The sequence below is a fragment of the Scyliorhinus torazame genome, chromosome 17, assembly GCF_047496885.1.
Source record: "Scyliorhinus torazame isolate Kashiwa2021f chromosome 17, sScyTor2.1, whole genome shotgun sequence".
In the NCBI taxonomy this organism is placed as follows: Eukaryota; Metazoa; Chordata; class Chondrichthyes; order Carcharhiniformes; family Scyliorhinidae; genus Scyliorhinus; species Scyliorhinus torazame.
The window spans coordinates 16691228-16705705 of record NC_092723.1 but is presented as its reverse complement, the minus strand read 5'-3'; the positions used below and the strand labels follow the sequence as shown (position 1 = coordinate 16705705).

Here is a 14478-nt window from a genome sequence, read left to right as displayed (position 1 = left end):
TTGCCCCCTCTTCCTCACTTGCCCCCTCTTCCTCACTTGCCCCCTCTTCCTCACTTGCCCCCTCTTCCTCACTTGCCCCCTCTTCCTCACTTGCCCCCTCTTCCTCACTTGCCCCCTCTTCCTCACTTGCCCCCTCTTCCTCACTTGCCCCCTCTTCCTCACTTGCCCCCTCTTCCTCACTTGCCCCCTCTTCCTCACTTGCCCCCTCTTCCTCACTTGCCCCCTCTTCCTCACTTGCCCCCTCTTCCTCACTTGCCCCCTCTTCCTCACTTGCCCCCTCTTCCTCACTTGCCCCCTCTTCCTCACTTGCCCCCTCTTCCTCACTTGCCCCCTCTTCCTCACTTGCCCCCTCTTCCTCACTTGCCCCCTCTTCCTCACTTGCCCCCTCTTCCTCACTTGCCCCCTCTTCCTCACTTGCCCCCTCTTCCTCACTTGCCCCCTCTTCCTCACTTGCCCCCTCTTCCTCACTTGCCCCCTCTTCCTCACTTGCCCCCTCTTCCTCACTTGCCCCCTCTTCCTCACTTGCCCCCTCTTCCTCACTTGCCCCCTCTTCCTCACTTGCCCCCTCTTCCTCACTTGCCCCCTCTTCCTCACTTGCCCCCTCTTCCTCACTTGCCCCCTCTTCCTCACTTGCCCCCTCTTCCTCACTTGCCCCCTCTTCCTCACTTGCCCCCTCTTCCTCACTTGCCCCCTCTTCCTCACTTGCCCCCTCTTCCTCACTTGCCCCCTCTTCCTCACTTGCCCCCTCTTCCTCACTTGCCCCCTCTTCCTCACTTGCCCCCTCTTCCTCACTTGCCCCCTCTTCCTCACTTGCCCCCTCTTCCTCACTTGCCCCCTCTTCCTCACTTGCCCCCTCTTCCTCACTTGCCCCCTCTTCCTCACTTGCCCCCTCTTCCTCACTTGCCCCCTCTTCCTCACTTGCCCCCTCTTCCTCACTTGCCCCCTCTTCCTCACTTGCCCCCTCTTCCTCACTTGCCCCCTCTTCCTCACTTGCCCCCTCTTCCTCACTTGCCCCCTCTTCCTCACTTGCCCCCTCTTCCTCACTTGCCCCCTCTTCCTCACTTGCCCCCTCTTCCTCACTTGCCCCCTCTTCCTCACTTGCCCCCTCTTCCTCACTTGCCCCCTCTTCCTCACTTGCCCCCTCTTCCTCACTTGCCCCCTCTTCCTCACTTGCCCCCTCTTCCTCACTTGCCCCCTCTTCCTCACTTGCCCCCTCTTCCTCACTTGCCCCCTCTTCCTCACTTGCCCCCTCTTCCTCACTTGCCCCCTCTTCCTCACTTGCCCCCTCTTCCTCACTTGCCCCCTCTTCCTCACTTGCCCCCTCTTCCTCACTTGCCCCCTCTTCCTCACTTGCCCCCTCTTCCTCACTTGCCCCCTCTTCCTCACTTGCCCCCTCTTCCTCACTTGCCCCCTCTTCCTCACTTGCCCCCTCTTCCTCACTTGCCCCCTCTTCCTCACTTGCCCCCTCTTCCTCACTTGCCCCCTCTTCCTCACTTGCCCCCTCTTCCTCACTTGCCCCCTCTTCCTCACTTGCCCCCTCTTCCTCACTTGCCCCCTCTTCCTCACTTGCCCCCTCTTCCTCACTTGCCCCCTCTTCCTCACTTGCCCCCTCTTCCTCACTTGCCCCCTCTTCCTCACTTGCCCCCTCTTCCTCACTTGCCCCCTCTTCCTCACTTGCCCCCTCTTCCTCACTTGCCCCCTCTTCCTCACTTGCCCCCTCTTCCTCACTTGCCCCCTCTTCCTCACTTGCCCCCTCTTCCTCACTTGCCCCCTCTTCCTCACTTGCCCCCTCTTCCTCACTTGCCCCCTCTTCCTCACTTGCCCCCTCTTCCTCACTTGCCCCCTCTTCCTCACTTGCCCCCTCTTCCTCACTTGCCCCCTCTTCCTCACTTGCCCCCTCTTCCTCACTTGCCCCCTCTTCCTCACTTGCCCCCTCTTCCTCACTTGCCCCCTCTTCCTCACTTGCCCCCTCTTCCTCACTTGCCCCCTCTTCCTCACTTGCCCCCTCTTCCTCACTTGCCCCCTCTTCCTCACTTGCCCCCTCTTCCTCACTTGCCCCCTCTTCCTCACTTGCCCCCTCTTCCTCACTTCCCCCCTCTTCCTCACTTCCCCCAATTGCCCCCCATCCTCACCCCCCCATTCCCCCTTCTGTCACCACCCCATTCCCCCTTCTGTCACCACCCCAGTCCCCCCTTCCTTACCCCCCACCCCCCCTTCTTCACCCCCCCATTCTCCCTTTGTTCCTCATCCCCCCATTCCCCGCCTTCCTCAACCGCCCCTTCCTCACCCCCCCTTCAAGCCCCGCCCTTCACCCCCCTCCTCCTCCTCACCCTCCCTTCACCCCCCTCATCCTCACTCCCCCCTTCTCCTCACCCCCCCCTCGACCCCTTCCTCACCCCCATGCCCCATCACTCCGCCCCTCCCCCAATAAGGGCAGGGTGCAGGCAGGCCTGCGGTGAAGATTAATGTGATAGAGGCTTCACGTGTATCAGCTTTAACATGTGTTAATTGTAAATGTTGACATACAGACAAGTGACCCTCCCCCCCGCGATCCTCACTCTTCTTGATCTTTTGATAGCTGTGACTCTTGGGTGATGTTTTCCTCGGAGCTTTGGGGGTCTCCAGTTTTCCTACAGTAGTTTTTGACAGTCAGCAGGCGTGCATGCACTGTATACCAAACAGTGTTACCAGCATACCAGGATTGAGAACATGTGCAACACTGCTCCAGAACTAGTATGCACCGTAACCCAGACTCCAACTGCACTTCTCACTATAGAAGGTGGAATCAAGATCATTTCTTGAAATGAACATGTGTTTTTTTTTTCCCATTAAAACCTGTACTTCAGCCAATCTGGTCACCTTACACGTCGCTAATGTTTTTATAATGGCCCCGGCAAACATGTTGGCAACTGAAATGAAACAGCTCAGAGTTATGTGCTCAACAGCCTGTCATGACCCAATTCATGCCTGACCAATAATCCGTACCAGTCTGACTCATTGAATGATCACTGTGGTAATTATGTAATCTCACCTGAAAGAAAATATTCTAAACTTTTGATTCCCATGAGTATAACAGCTAAGGAACAGACAGATTGTTCAGTTATCTAGCCAGCTTCATTCAATCATTTCCATCTACCCAAAATCCATATCTTCCCTTGCTGAATCAGAAACTTAGGAAATTCAATCTTTGAAAGCTCCTGCTGAGGCAGAGTCCACTGCGCTAAGTGACGAGTCTATTTCACAAGTCAATGACTAAGCAGGAAGATGTTGCTCAATTCACATCCTCTTCATCTTACATTCCAAGCACATATATGGAAAGGCAATTCTTAAATATATACAATCCCAAGTCCTGTCCTTTACAGATATTTTAAAATCAGATCAAAAATGGATAACTACACTTTGCCCACTAAGTTGCTACGTGAGGAGTGTTGTTGATGAGTGGGTTTGTAATTATCTCATCAATCGATTAACAGACCTGCACCACCCACTTCCGAAACAATGGTTTGAGAGCTCCTTGAAGCAAACATTTGTGTGGGGTTCCTAATCTGAGCCTTTTAAGAGCCCACAAATAAACTGTACATGGTGAATTGAGACAGTTGCTACATAGTGATTCAGAGGCAAGCCAAAGTGTTCCACATTTCTTATTTTATATGCTTCTCCAGTCATTATTGCTTCATTGGTATGCAGTTTCGTACTCATCAGTGCTTAACCCAATAAACAATTCTTCACAAATATGCACTGACAATGAGTTTCAGCAGTGTATTCAAACTCCACCTAGATGTTGCAAAGCAAGATCCCTGGTTCATTTTCATCCCTCCTATCTGGGACACAGAGGTCAAATGTGCATACCAACTTATTTTCTGATTCAGATGTGGTAAACCAACACACAGTAAATTTACCCGAGACCCTCTGAGCTATATATCAGTACCACATTGGCAGAACCAGTGAGGGAAGATAAAGGGTCATGTCATGCCTTTAACATTTTTTCACCCTCTTTCCACCTTATCTGAAACCCACAACGGACTCCAGTATCCCCACAGCTTAGTGCAGCTATGTTTCTGTCAACCCGGCATTGTGTCTTCAGTCACCAGGCCACTGAGAGATCTAATAGTAATTTTAATTTCTCATGGGAGAAGAGGGAGCTTTGGGTATTGCTTTTCCACTTAAACTTGAAGTAGCTAAGCATCAAGGTAACAAAACAATTATGCAGAGACCAAGGGAAATTAAACCTCCTCTCAAAATACTGAGACTGGGCTAGGCAGCACGGTAGCACAAGTAGATAGCACTGTGGCTTCACAGCGCTAGGGTCGCAAGTTTGATTCCCCGCTGGGTCACTGTCTGTGCGAAGTTTGCATCTTCTCCCAGTGTCTGCGTGGGTTTCCTCCTGGTGCTCCGGTTTCCTCCCACAGTCCAAAGATGTGCAGGTTAGGTGGTTTGGCCATGATAAACTGCCCTTAGTGTCCATAAAGGTGAGGAAGGGTTATTGGGTTATGGGGATAGGGTGGAAGTGAGGGCTAAATGAGTCGATGCAGACTCGATGGGCTGAATGGCCTCTGTCTGCACTGTATGTTCTATGTTCTAGGTTGAAGTACGACTGGGTCAGAATGAATCAGTTCAGCAAAGGAGGAAGGAGGGCAAGTTGCCACAATGCATCATAAAGCAAATCCATCCACAGTACAAATTCACCACATAACTAATCAGAATATACATAATCCAGACCTGCCAAATGGAAGTGCAGGCACTTGTTCTGGTTTACAAGGGTGCGTGCATGTGCATTTAGCTTCACTGCAAAAAAGGATAGTACAGGGGAAGTTGGGCAAGGTAGGGGGCAGGTTGGTGGGGAACTGTTGTTGGGGTGTTACTTATGTTTGTGTAAGCCTTGTTGGCTGGGTTTTTTGGTCTTGGTGTGTGGTTGTTCATTGTGTCAAACTTTATAATATAAATGCCTCAATAAAATATTTTTCAAGAAAAAAAGATAAAAAGGATAACAGAAAAAAAATAGAAAATATAATATATTCAGGGAAGTTCTGAAATTCATGCCTGCAATTCACAACTCAATCTATCTGCAGAAAAAATTAAAAAGGTTGTTTCTCCAAAGGGAAGGTGCGAAGCAAGCTTGGAAAGAGAATGATGACACGCAACTCACCTCAAAACAATTTTACACATTTTGCAGATGATTGCAAAGCTGGTAATATATTGTCTTCCCCTCTTAGCTTGGGTGTGCTTGCAGATGAACTCAAAGTTAGCAAACATATGCAGCCGACAATAGGAAGGAGAATGGCGTGTTGGCCTTTATTGCAAGGGAATTAGAGTACAAGAATAAAGAAGTCTTGCTGCAACAGGGCTTTGGTGAGACCACACCCAGAATACGGTGTGCAGTTTTTGGCTCCATACACAACAAAGGCCAAACCTGCACTGGAGGCTGTACAGCAAAGTTTCACTGGACTGTTCCCTGGAGTGAGGTTTGTCCTCGGATCAGAGGCCGAGTAAGTTGAATTTAGACGAATGAGTAGTGATCTCATTCAATCATACAAGAGTCACAAGGAGCTTGGCAGATGAGATACTGAAAGGTTGCTTTCACTGGCTGGGGAAATCGAGAACACGGGGCACAGTCTCAGGTTAAGACATTGATCATTGAAGACTGAGATAAGGAGAAATATCTTCACTCAAAGACGAGCAAATGGTTGAAATTCTGGACCAGTGTTTAAAGATGGGTCAACTATAATTTTGGTGGACTTCCGGTGGTGGCTATGAAGGAGTAAGTCGCACATTTGGTGGCCCCCGCTCTGGTCGGACTTTTGGACCTTTCCCCCGTTTTTCTACCGGACTTGAAATGTAAAACGGATGTTAGTGGCAATTGTTTACTGAATTCCCACTTCGGTGCATGGAGAGAAGGACGAGAAGTGTTCTTAAGGGCAGAAACAAAGATAGAGAAGGCTTGGGCTGTAGCTGCAATTGATGAGAGCATTGCAGAGATTCGGACCTATGGCTTGCCGACCCAGCAGTCTATGGAGCTGCAGATGCAAGTCATTAAGGAAGGCTTTGCTACGCAGAAACGGGACTGCTTGGACCCGATAAAAGAGTCGATTGAGTGGTTGGAGCATAGATTGGACGCCCAGGATCGGGTGATGCAGAAGGTGGAGAAGGCGCTGGCTGAACAGGAGGAACATCAGACTGCGGTAGAGCTGGAGGTGGGGATGCTGAGGGACCAGCAGAAGAAGCTCATGGAGAAGGTGGAGGACCGAGAAAATAGGTCCTGCCAGCAGAACCTAAGAATCGTCGGGCTCCCAGAGGGATCCGAAGGAACGGACACTGGGGCATATATACGCAGACATGATTGTGAAGGTGCTGGGGGATGGGACATTCTCCCGGCCCTTGGAGGTGGATAGGGCTCACAGAGCACTCGCGAGGAAGCCACGAATGGGAGACACCCCACCCCCGAGGGCAATGGTGGTGAGATTCCACAGGTTCTCGGATAAGGAGCGCATTCTACAGTGGGCCACGCAGGCACGGAGCTGTAAATAGGACAATAGCATCCTGCGGGTTTACCAAGACCCGAGTGTGGAGGTGGCCAAGAGGAGAGCAGGCTTCAGCCAGATGAGGTCGATCCTTTTTTAGAAAAAGGTGAAGTATGGACTGTTATACCCAGCCCGACTCTGGGTCACGCATGAGAATCAGCACTTCTACTTAAGGTCACCTGAGGACGCGTTGGAATTTGCGAAAAAGAAAGGGCTGGTGATGGGTTGAGAACTTTTGAATTTGGCTGCAACGTTCATGTTTTTGTTTCTCTGTTTTTGTAAAAAGTTTCTCGTTTTGCGTTTCATGGAAGATGTTTATGATGCCTTTTGCATTGATTTGGAACCAGCAGTATAGCTGAGTGAGTGAAGGTTTTCATTTGCAATGAGTCCAACTAGGCTGATCACCTGGAATGTTCGAGGTTAAATGGGCCGGTCAAAAGGGCACGCGTGTTCACGCATCTTAGGGGATTGAAAGTGGACGTGGTAATGTTGCAGGAGACGCACCTTAGAGTTATGGACCAGGTTAGACGAAAGAAAGGCTGGGTCAGTCAGGTCTTTCACTAGGGACTAGGTTCAAAGACTAGAGGGGTCGCGATCCTGATCAATAAGCGGGTGGTGTTTAAGGCGGGTAGAATAGTCTCAGACATGGGAGGTCGGTACATTATGATCAGTGGGATGCTAGAGGGGGTGCAGTTGGTATTAGTAAATGTGTATGCGCCAAATTGGGATGATGTGGAGTTTATAAAGAGGATGCTGGGGAAGATACCGGACCTGGACTTGCATAGATTGGTCATGGGAGGGGACTTCAACAGATATGGACCCTGGCTTGGACCAGTCAAGCTCGAAAACTGGCAGGGTGCCAGCAATGGCAAAGGAACTAAGAGGGTTCATGGAGCTGATGGGGGGTTGGATCCATGGAGATTTGTGCAGCAGAGGGTGAAGGAGTTCTTCTATTCACACGTGCATTAAGTGTGTTTCCGGATTGATTTCTGTATTTTGAGCAGGGCCTTGCTGGCTGGGGTGGTGGACATGGGTACTCGACGATTACAATCTCAGACCATGCTCCGCACTGGGTTGACCTGCAGGTTAATAAAGACAGTAACCAGCACCCGCACTGGAGGTTGAATGTGGAACCTTTGGCGGATGAAGGGGTGTGCGAATGAATGAGGAAATGTATTCAGAGCTACCTGCAGGTCAATGACATGGGGGAAATTTCAGTAGCGGTGGTATGGGAAGCACTGAAGACGGTGTGTGTGCGTGTGCGTGCGTGTGTGGGTGGGGGAAAAGAGATCTCTATCCGGGCCCATAGGGAGGTGGTGGACAGGGCAGAGATGGGCCGACTGGTAAAGGAGTTACTACAGATTGATTGGAGGTATGCGGAGACCCCAGAGGCAGGGCTTTTAAGGGAACGGCGGAGGTTACAGGCGGAGTTTAGCTTGCTGACCACAGGGAGGGCGGTGGAGCAGCTGAGATAGGCGAGGGGACGATCTATGAACATGGAGAGAAGGCTAGCAGAATGTTTGTACAGCAACTTAGGAAGAGGGAGGCAGCTAGGGAGTTAGGGAAAGTAAAGGACAGAGATCGGAACCTGGTTGGTGATTCAGTAGGGGTGAATAAGACGTTTCGGGATTTCTACAGCAGGCTGTACAGTCGGAACCCCCTACGGGGCCGGAGGGGATGAGGCACTTATTGGAGGGGCTGAATTTCCCAAAGGTGGACGGAGAGCGGGTAGAAGGGCTGGGGGCCCCAATCAGGCTGGAGGAGATAGTGGAGGGCTTCAAGGCCATGCAGGCGGGTAAGGCCCCGGGTCCGGACGGGTACCCAGTGGAGTTTTATAAAAGGTTCTCTGGGATATTGGGGCCGGTGTTGTTGAGGATGTTCAATGAGGCAAGTTGCCCCCGACGATGTTACAAGCAATGATTTTGCTGATTCTTAAGTGGGACAAGAACCCGGAGCTGTGTGGGTCCTACAGGCCGATCTCCCTGTTGAATGTAGATGCCAAGTTGCTGGCCAAAATCTTGTCCTCCCGGATCGAGGATTGTGTTATTGGGAGGACCAGACGGGGTTTGTTAAGGACAGGCAGTTGGTGGCCAATGTAAGAAGGCTATTAAATGTGATCATGATGCCCCCGGAAGGTAGGGAGGTGGAGGTAGTGATTGCAATAGATGCAGAAAAGGCTTTTGATCGGGTAGAATGGGACTATCTGTGGGAGATACTGGGATGATTCGGATTTGGGCGGGGCTTTATTGACTGGGTCAGCTGACTGTATCAGGCTCCTGTGGCAAGTGTACGGACGAATAGGACAACATCGGACTATTTTAGACTGCGCCAGGGAACGAGACAGGGATGCCCCCTCTCCCTACTGTTGTTTGCGATGGCTATAGAGCCGTTGGCATTGGCTTTGAGAGCCTCGAGGGGCTGGAGAGGACTGGCCCGGGGGGGGGGCTGCTTCTGTACGTTTCGGACCCAATAGAGGGGATGGAAGAAATCATGAGGATTCTGGGGGAATTTGGTCGGTTTTCAGGGTACAAGCTTAATATGGGAAAGAGTGAGATGTTTGTGGTCCAGGCGAGGGGACAGGAGAGGCGACTGGGAGAGCTGCCGTTTAGGTTAATAAAGGGAAGCTTTAGGTACCTAGGCATCCAAGTGGCACGGAAATGGGACCGGCTGCATAAATTGAATCTGACCCGGCTGGTGGATCAAATGAAGGACGATTTTCGGAGATGGAACACGCTTCCGTTGTCTCTGGCTGGGAAGGTGCAAACGGTGAAGATGACAGTCCTCCCGAGATTCCTATTTGTATTTCAGTGTTTCCCCATCTTTATTCCACGGTCCTTTTTTAAGTGGGTCAACAGAGTGATCACGGGCTTTGTCTGGGCGGGCAAGACCCCGCGAGTAAGGAAGGTAATGCTTGAGTGGAGTCGGGGAGAGGGCGGGCTGGCACTGCCAAATTTTAGCAACTATTACTGGCGGCTAATATAACCATGATCAGGAAGTGGGTAGTGGGGGAGGGGTCGGCATGGGTGCGTATGGAGGCAGCTTCGTGTCAGGGGGCATTGGTAACTGCGCCTCTGCCGTTCCCGCCAGCACGGTACTCCACCAGCCCAGTGGTGGTGGCGGCCCTAAGAGTTTGGGGCCAGTGGAGGCGGCATGTGGGAGCATCGGTCTGGGCCCCAGTCTGATAATCACCGGTTTGCCCCGGGGTGTATGGACCGGGGTTCCGGTTATGGCGGAGAGCGGGGATTGAGAAGCTTAGGGGATTTCGGGATGGTTTGCGGACATCATCTCCACGGCGTTAAAAACAAGGGTGGCGCTGAGTCCAGAGGTGGCGATTTTCAGGGTGTCAGAAGACCCGGGAATCCAGGAGGAGAAAGAGGCAGACTTTCTGGCCTTTGCTTCCCTGGTCGCCCGGAGACGGATACTATTAGCACGGAAGGACTCAAAGCCCCCGAAGTCGGAGACCTGGCTATCGGACATGGCGAGCTTTCTCTGTTTGGAGAAAATCAAGTTCGCCTTAAGAGGGTCACTGTTAGGGTTCACCCGGGGGTGGCAACCGTACATCGACTTCTTTGCGGAAAATTAATCGTCAGCAGGAGGAGTAGCTTAGATTAGAATAGGGGGTCAAAAGGGTGGGACCTGTACGAGAGGTAAATGGCTTTTGCACTATGTTTATGGTTTCATGTATAATGTTTATATACCAAAAATACCTCAATAAAATGTTTATTAAAAAAAAAAACTATAATTTTGGTGTCTGAGGGCATCAAGAACATGAAAGCAGGTGGGAAAGTCCAAGTTCAGTCGCGATTATGCTGTTTGGCAGAGCGGTCTTGATGACTCACATGGTTTACTCCTGCTCTTATCCCATGTTCATATGTAACTGGGAATATCAGATGGCAATGGTTGGGAAGAGGAAGAACTCCCAAATTTGGGCAGAAAAGAGAATGAAGCTAACTGTGACCCAATCACCCCCAGGACAATCTATTTTGGCACCAAGTTGCCACGTATTGTAAAATATTACTGGGTTAAAGAAGCTTTTTCTATTCGACCATATTGTACCTCCTTCAAATTCAGTATTTGTCCTCACAAATAAAACACTATTACGTGAATCAATCCCACTGTTAGAAAACATTACAAAAGGTATTGATGGGCAGTACCGTGGCGCAGTGGTAAGCATAGCTGCTTCACGGCGCCGAGGTCCCAGGTTCAATCCCGGCTCTGGGTCACTGTCCGTGTGGAGTTTACACATTCTCCCCGTGTTTGCCTGGGTTTCACCCCCACGACGCAAAGATGTGCAGGGTAAGTGGATTGGCCACATTAAATTGTCCCTTAATTGGAAAAAATGAATTGGGTACTCTAAATTTATAAAAAGAAAAAAGAAAAGGTATAGATTATTTGTAGACATGGTGTTGAGGTGTTGGAGGTGGCAATTCACTCGCACCACAAATTTTCAATTTAACCTTGGAGCTGTTGGGGGTGGAGCGAGAGACAAACCAAGGGCAGGCACTTTTACACAGAGACTGAAGAGCATGAATCAGATCAATAATCTATCTTGACCACCATGCAAGTCGGAACTTTAGCAGGTGACGTGCAGGAAAAATAGCGACACCCGTTACTATATACATTATCACTGATTGGGTTATTGTGGGCTAAAAGTAAAGTATTCACAGTTGTCCACCTCAGCTGTCATGCACCAAGAATGTGCATTTACAAACAGAAGAAATTAGTTTAACTTGTAGGTAGGTCAGTTTTGCGAGTCTTATTTTTGGAACACAGCAATGCAATACCGTATCTATTATTCATAGTAAATTAAAAACATGGTTCAAAATGATAGGCTATTCGTTTCCACTATTCGTTTCCACTATATCACAGTTATTAATCTTCCTCGTGGAAATAAGAGCATTCTGTTCAATGTCATGTGCTGTACTAGCCTCTATTTATAAAAATACACTGCAGTATGTGCTTCTATTAATCAGCAATGGGAGCACAAGGGGGCAATAACTAGAGTGCGGTGAATGGCCATTGGTGAATTACAAAACAGTAATAAAATTGAGAGGTTCAGACAATGTCATGAATCATAAAATTGAAACGTGACCAATTTTCTTTCACAAGTGGAAGACCGGATTAGGGTTTTAAGCCCTCTGTCAACCATTTATAGCACTCACAAAGACAGTGAATCTGTAATATTTTTAATGAGCACAAATTACCGAAGGTGGATTAATTTATTTGATTTTCTACCTTCCTCTGCTGAAAGCTCTTTTCCTGGCTATGATGCCATTTCAAGACCTAGCATCAGTGATCATTCCTCATGTGAAAGTTGAAGCAGCAAGACTATGCAGGCTATTATACTGTGCAGCACATCACAGATTAGGGCGACACTTCAACCAATGTATCCACACCCACTTTCCAACAGGATTTATTGGATAGTGATTAAGACTGGGCTGATTTTCCACTCTGCTGCCAGAGGTAGTGGCCAATTTGCCCCACCCAGATAGATCATTGCCCAGCTGAAATGAAGAGCTCAAATCTGCAGTTTCACTTTGGCTCAATCAAAGAATAAAACTTTTTTGCAGCATGCCCAACCAAAATTTAATTTCAATATCTTTTACCAGTTTTCACCTGTGACCCGAATACACAAGATGGAGGGAGTAACAATTCCTCCCTGCCCATTTACCCGACCATATATTTCCATTCCAAAAATCCACATTAAGAAAAAGTGCAGTCAATAATCATTTAAATTACAGTTTCCAACAAACTGCAGACCACAAATAGATAACAGCCCTTCTCTGGAAACCACCCTTGGGTGTAATACGACAGACAGATCAGTTAGCAATATCGTATTCAAAGCAAGGGCAGCACAGTGGTTAGCGCTGTTGCCTCATAGCATCAGGGAGCCAGGTTCAATTCCAGCCTTGGGTCACTTGTCTGTGGAGCTTGCACTTTCTCCCAGTGTCTGTGTGGGTTTCCTCCGGGTGCTTCGGTTTCCTCCCACAGTCCAAAATTGCACCTCAAGTGTCCAAATAAGTAGGGCGCTCTTTCCACGGGCCGGTGCAGACCCGATGGGCCAAATGGCCTCCTTCTGCACTGTAAATTCTCTGAAATATCTGCAGGCTAGTTGGGGTTACGGGCATAGGTCAGGGGAGTGGGCTGGGTAGGATGATCTTTCAGAGGGTCCATAAGACATAGGAGCAGTATTAGGCCACGAGGCCCATCGAGTCTGCTCCACCATTCAATCATGGCTGATATTTTCTCATCCCCATTCTCCCCATAACCTCTGATCCCCAATCAGTGCAGACTCGATGAGCTGAATGGCCTTCTTCTGCACTGTAGTGATTCTTCGATTCTCAGGTTACATTTTGAAATCACAAGAATCACGCTTTCGACTTGGCGCCTTAAAATCGGGTTGCCAAATGAATCACCCCCATTCCCAAGCCTCTCTCCTACAAGAGCAAACAAAGCGTGGCAAAAGCAGGAAGCAGTAATGTCTGGTGGAAAGGAGAAGCAATTAAAGGTTTGCCTTTATGTAGCACCTTTATGGCATGGTAAACCACCCCCAAGGTGTTTCCCAGGAGCGCTGCCAGACAAAATTGGGTACCCCCACAACGACAGGCAAAGTAAACTCCATCGAAGAGGTAGGGTTTATAAAAGAAGAAAACCCACCAAAGTCATGACTGGGAGGGAAGAGGAACGTTTTGTGATTACTGTACCTTCAGGTCTGGAGTTTTGTTATTGCGGGATGATGGAGGCAGTGAGAGCGATGGGCAGGCAGCATCTGTCGGAGCAGCATCACCTTGCTGCCTGAGTGCAGCATCGGCAGCCGGCTTCAGCCCCGGCTCCTCATCCAGGGGCAGCTCGTCAGACTTGCACCGCTTCATCTGCAAAATAAGAGGGAGGGAAGAGGAGGAGTGGGATCTTGCTGTACATATTCCATAAAGCTCCCTCCGCCCCCCTTCCCCCACACAAATCAAAGAGACAAACCCCTGAATTAGATATTACCAGTGACAGGGTGGGGGGGCAATGACTCTCCCATCCACAGTAAATCCTCCAACCCAAATTACAAAATAAATTAAAGAGTTCTGAGGTTAATTTACATGGCGACACCACCTTTGGATTTTCAGCAGGGAAATTACCTCCGCGGCTATAATGCACAACACTTTACTTCATCAATTTACAAATCCTGCCGATTTAACCGAGCGCCGATGGATATTTACATTATCTTTTTTTTAACCGCCATCACCGAAGCCCCTTCGACGCCCTGCCGTCTGACTGAGAGGGACAGCCATGTCGGCGGGCTGGGGGGCGGGACCACAGAAATCCCCGCCCCCTTTGCGCCTCCAAACAAACCTGCCCACCGGCCGGAAGTGACAGTCGGCGGTGATTGACGTCCCCGCTGACCAATCGAATGCGTAAAGCGCCTGAGAAGGTGTGGGCAGGGTTTATGGGGCCACATTCAAGGTAGGTTGCAGCTGGTGGCTCCCATTGGTGGAGGCAGGGGAGAGAGAGGAAGACTGGCAGGAAACTTCCATCATTATCAGAGCTCCTCTGCACTGCACAGGCATTCCAATGCTATTGCTTTCTTTAATTTATAACATTCACGGGACAGCTTTGACACAGAATATCCCACAGGGGCGAGGATCAAGACATTTGACCTGACCAGGTGACCCAATTGGTCAATGAGGAAGATTTCCCTTATTCAGTTCTCTGCCCAAATGCAAATCCAACCCACGATCGCCACCATGGGTACCAGGAGGCTGGTTCCAGAACCTATCTCAGCCAGAACGCCATTGAACCCTATGCTGTTGGCATCAATTTGATTCCCCACCGGCCATCTAGCCAACTGAGATAACCTGCCCCACCACCAATGCAACCCCCCCGCCCCCCCACCACCACCCCAAGGAATCCAAATTCCTGCAACAACATAAACTTTTACATACATCACTTGTAGTCCGGAGATAGGAGTACT

The 14478-nt window shown here is 49.7% G+C and overlaps 1 protein-coding gene across 3 annotated transcripts in view; it reads right to left on the bottom strand.

Moving 5' to 3' along the window:
• The window catches only part of tmcc2 (transmembrane and coiled-coil domain family 2), a 204999-nt gene extending 191165 nt beyond the window's left edge, over positions 1–13834 (bottom strand). The window contains exons 1-2 of one of the 3 annotated variants that reach the window (XM_072480118.1): positions 13727–13834; positions 13223–13390 (exon numbers count right to left, since the gene is read on the bottom strand). In XM_072480118.1, coding sequence (XP_072336219.1) covers positions 13223–13390 — 168 coding nt within the window. In that variant the 5' untranslated portion in view covers positions 13727–13834. Of the gene's footprint in view, positions 1–13222; positions 13391–13645 lie in introns of those variants that run through there. The other 2 variants (XM_072480117.1, XM_072480119.1) reach the window with 2 other exon arrangements.
• Positions 13835–14478: the final 644 nt, after the last annotated feature.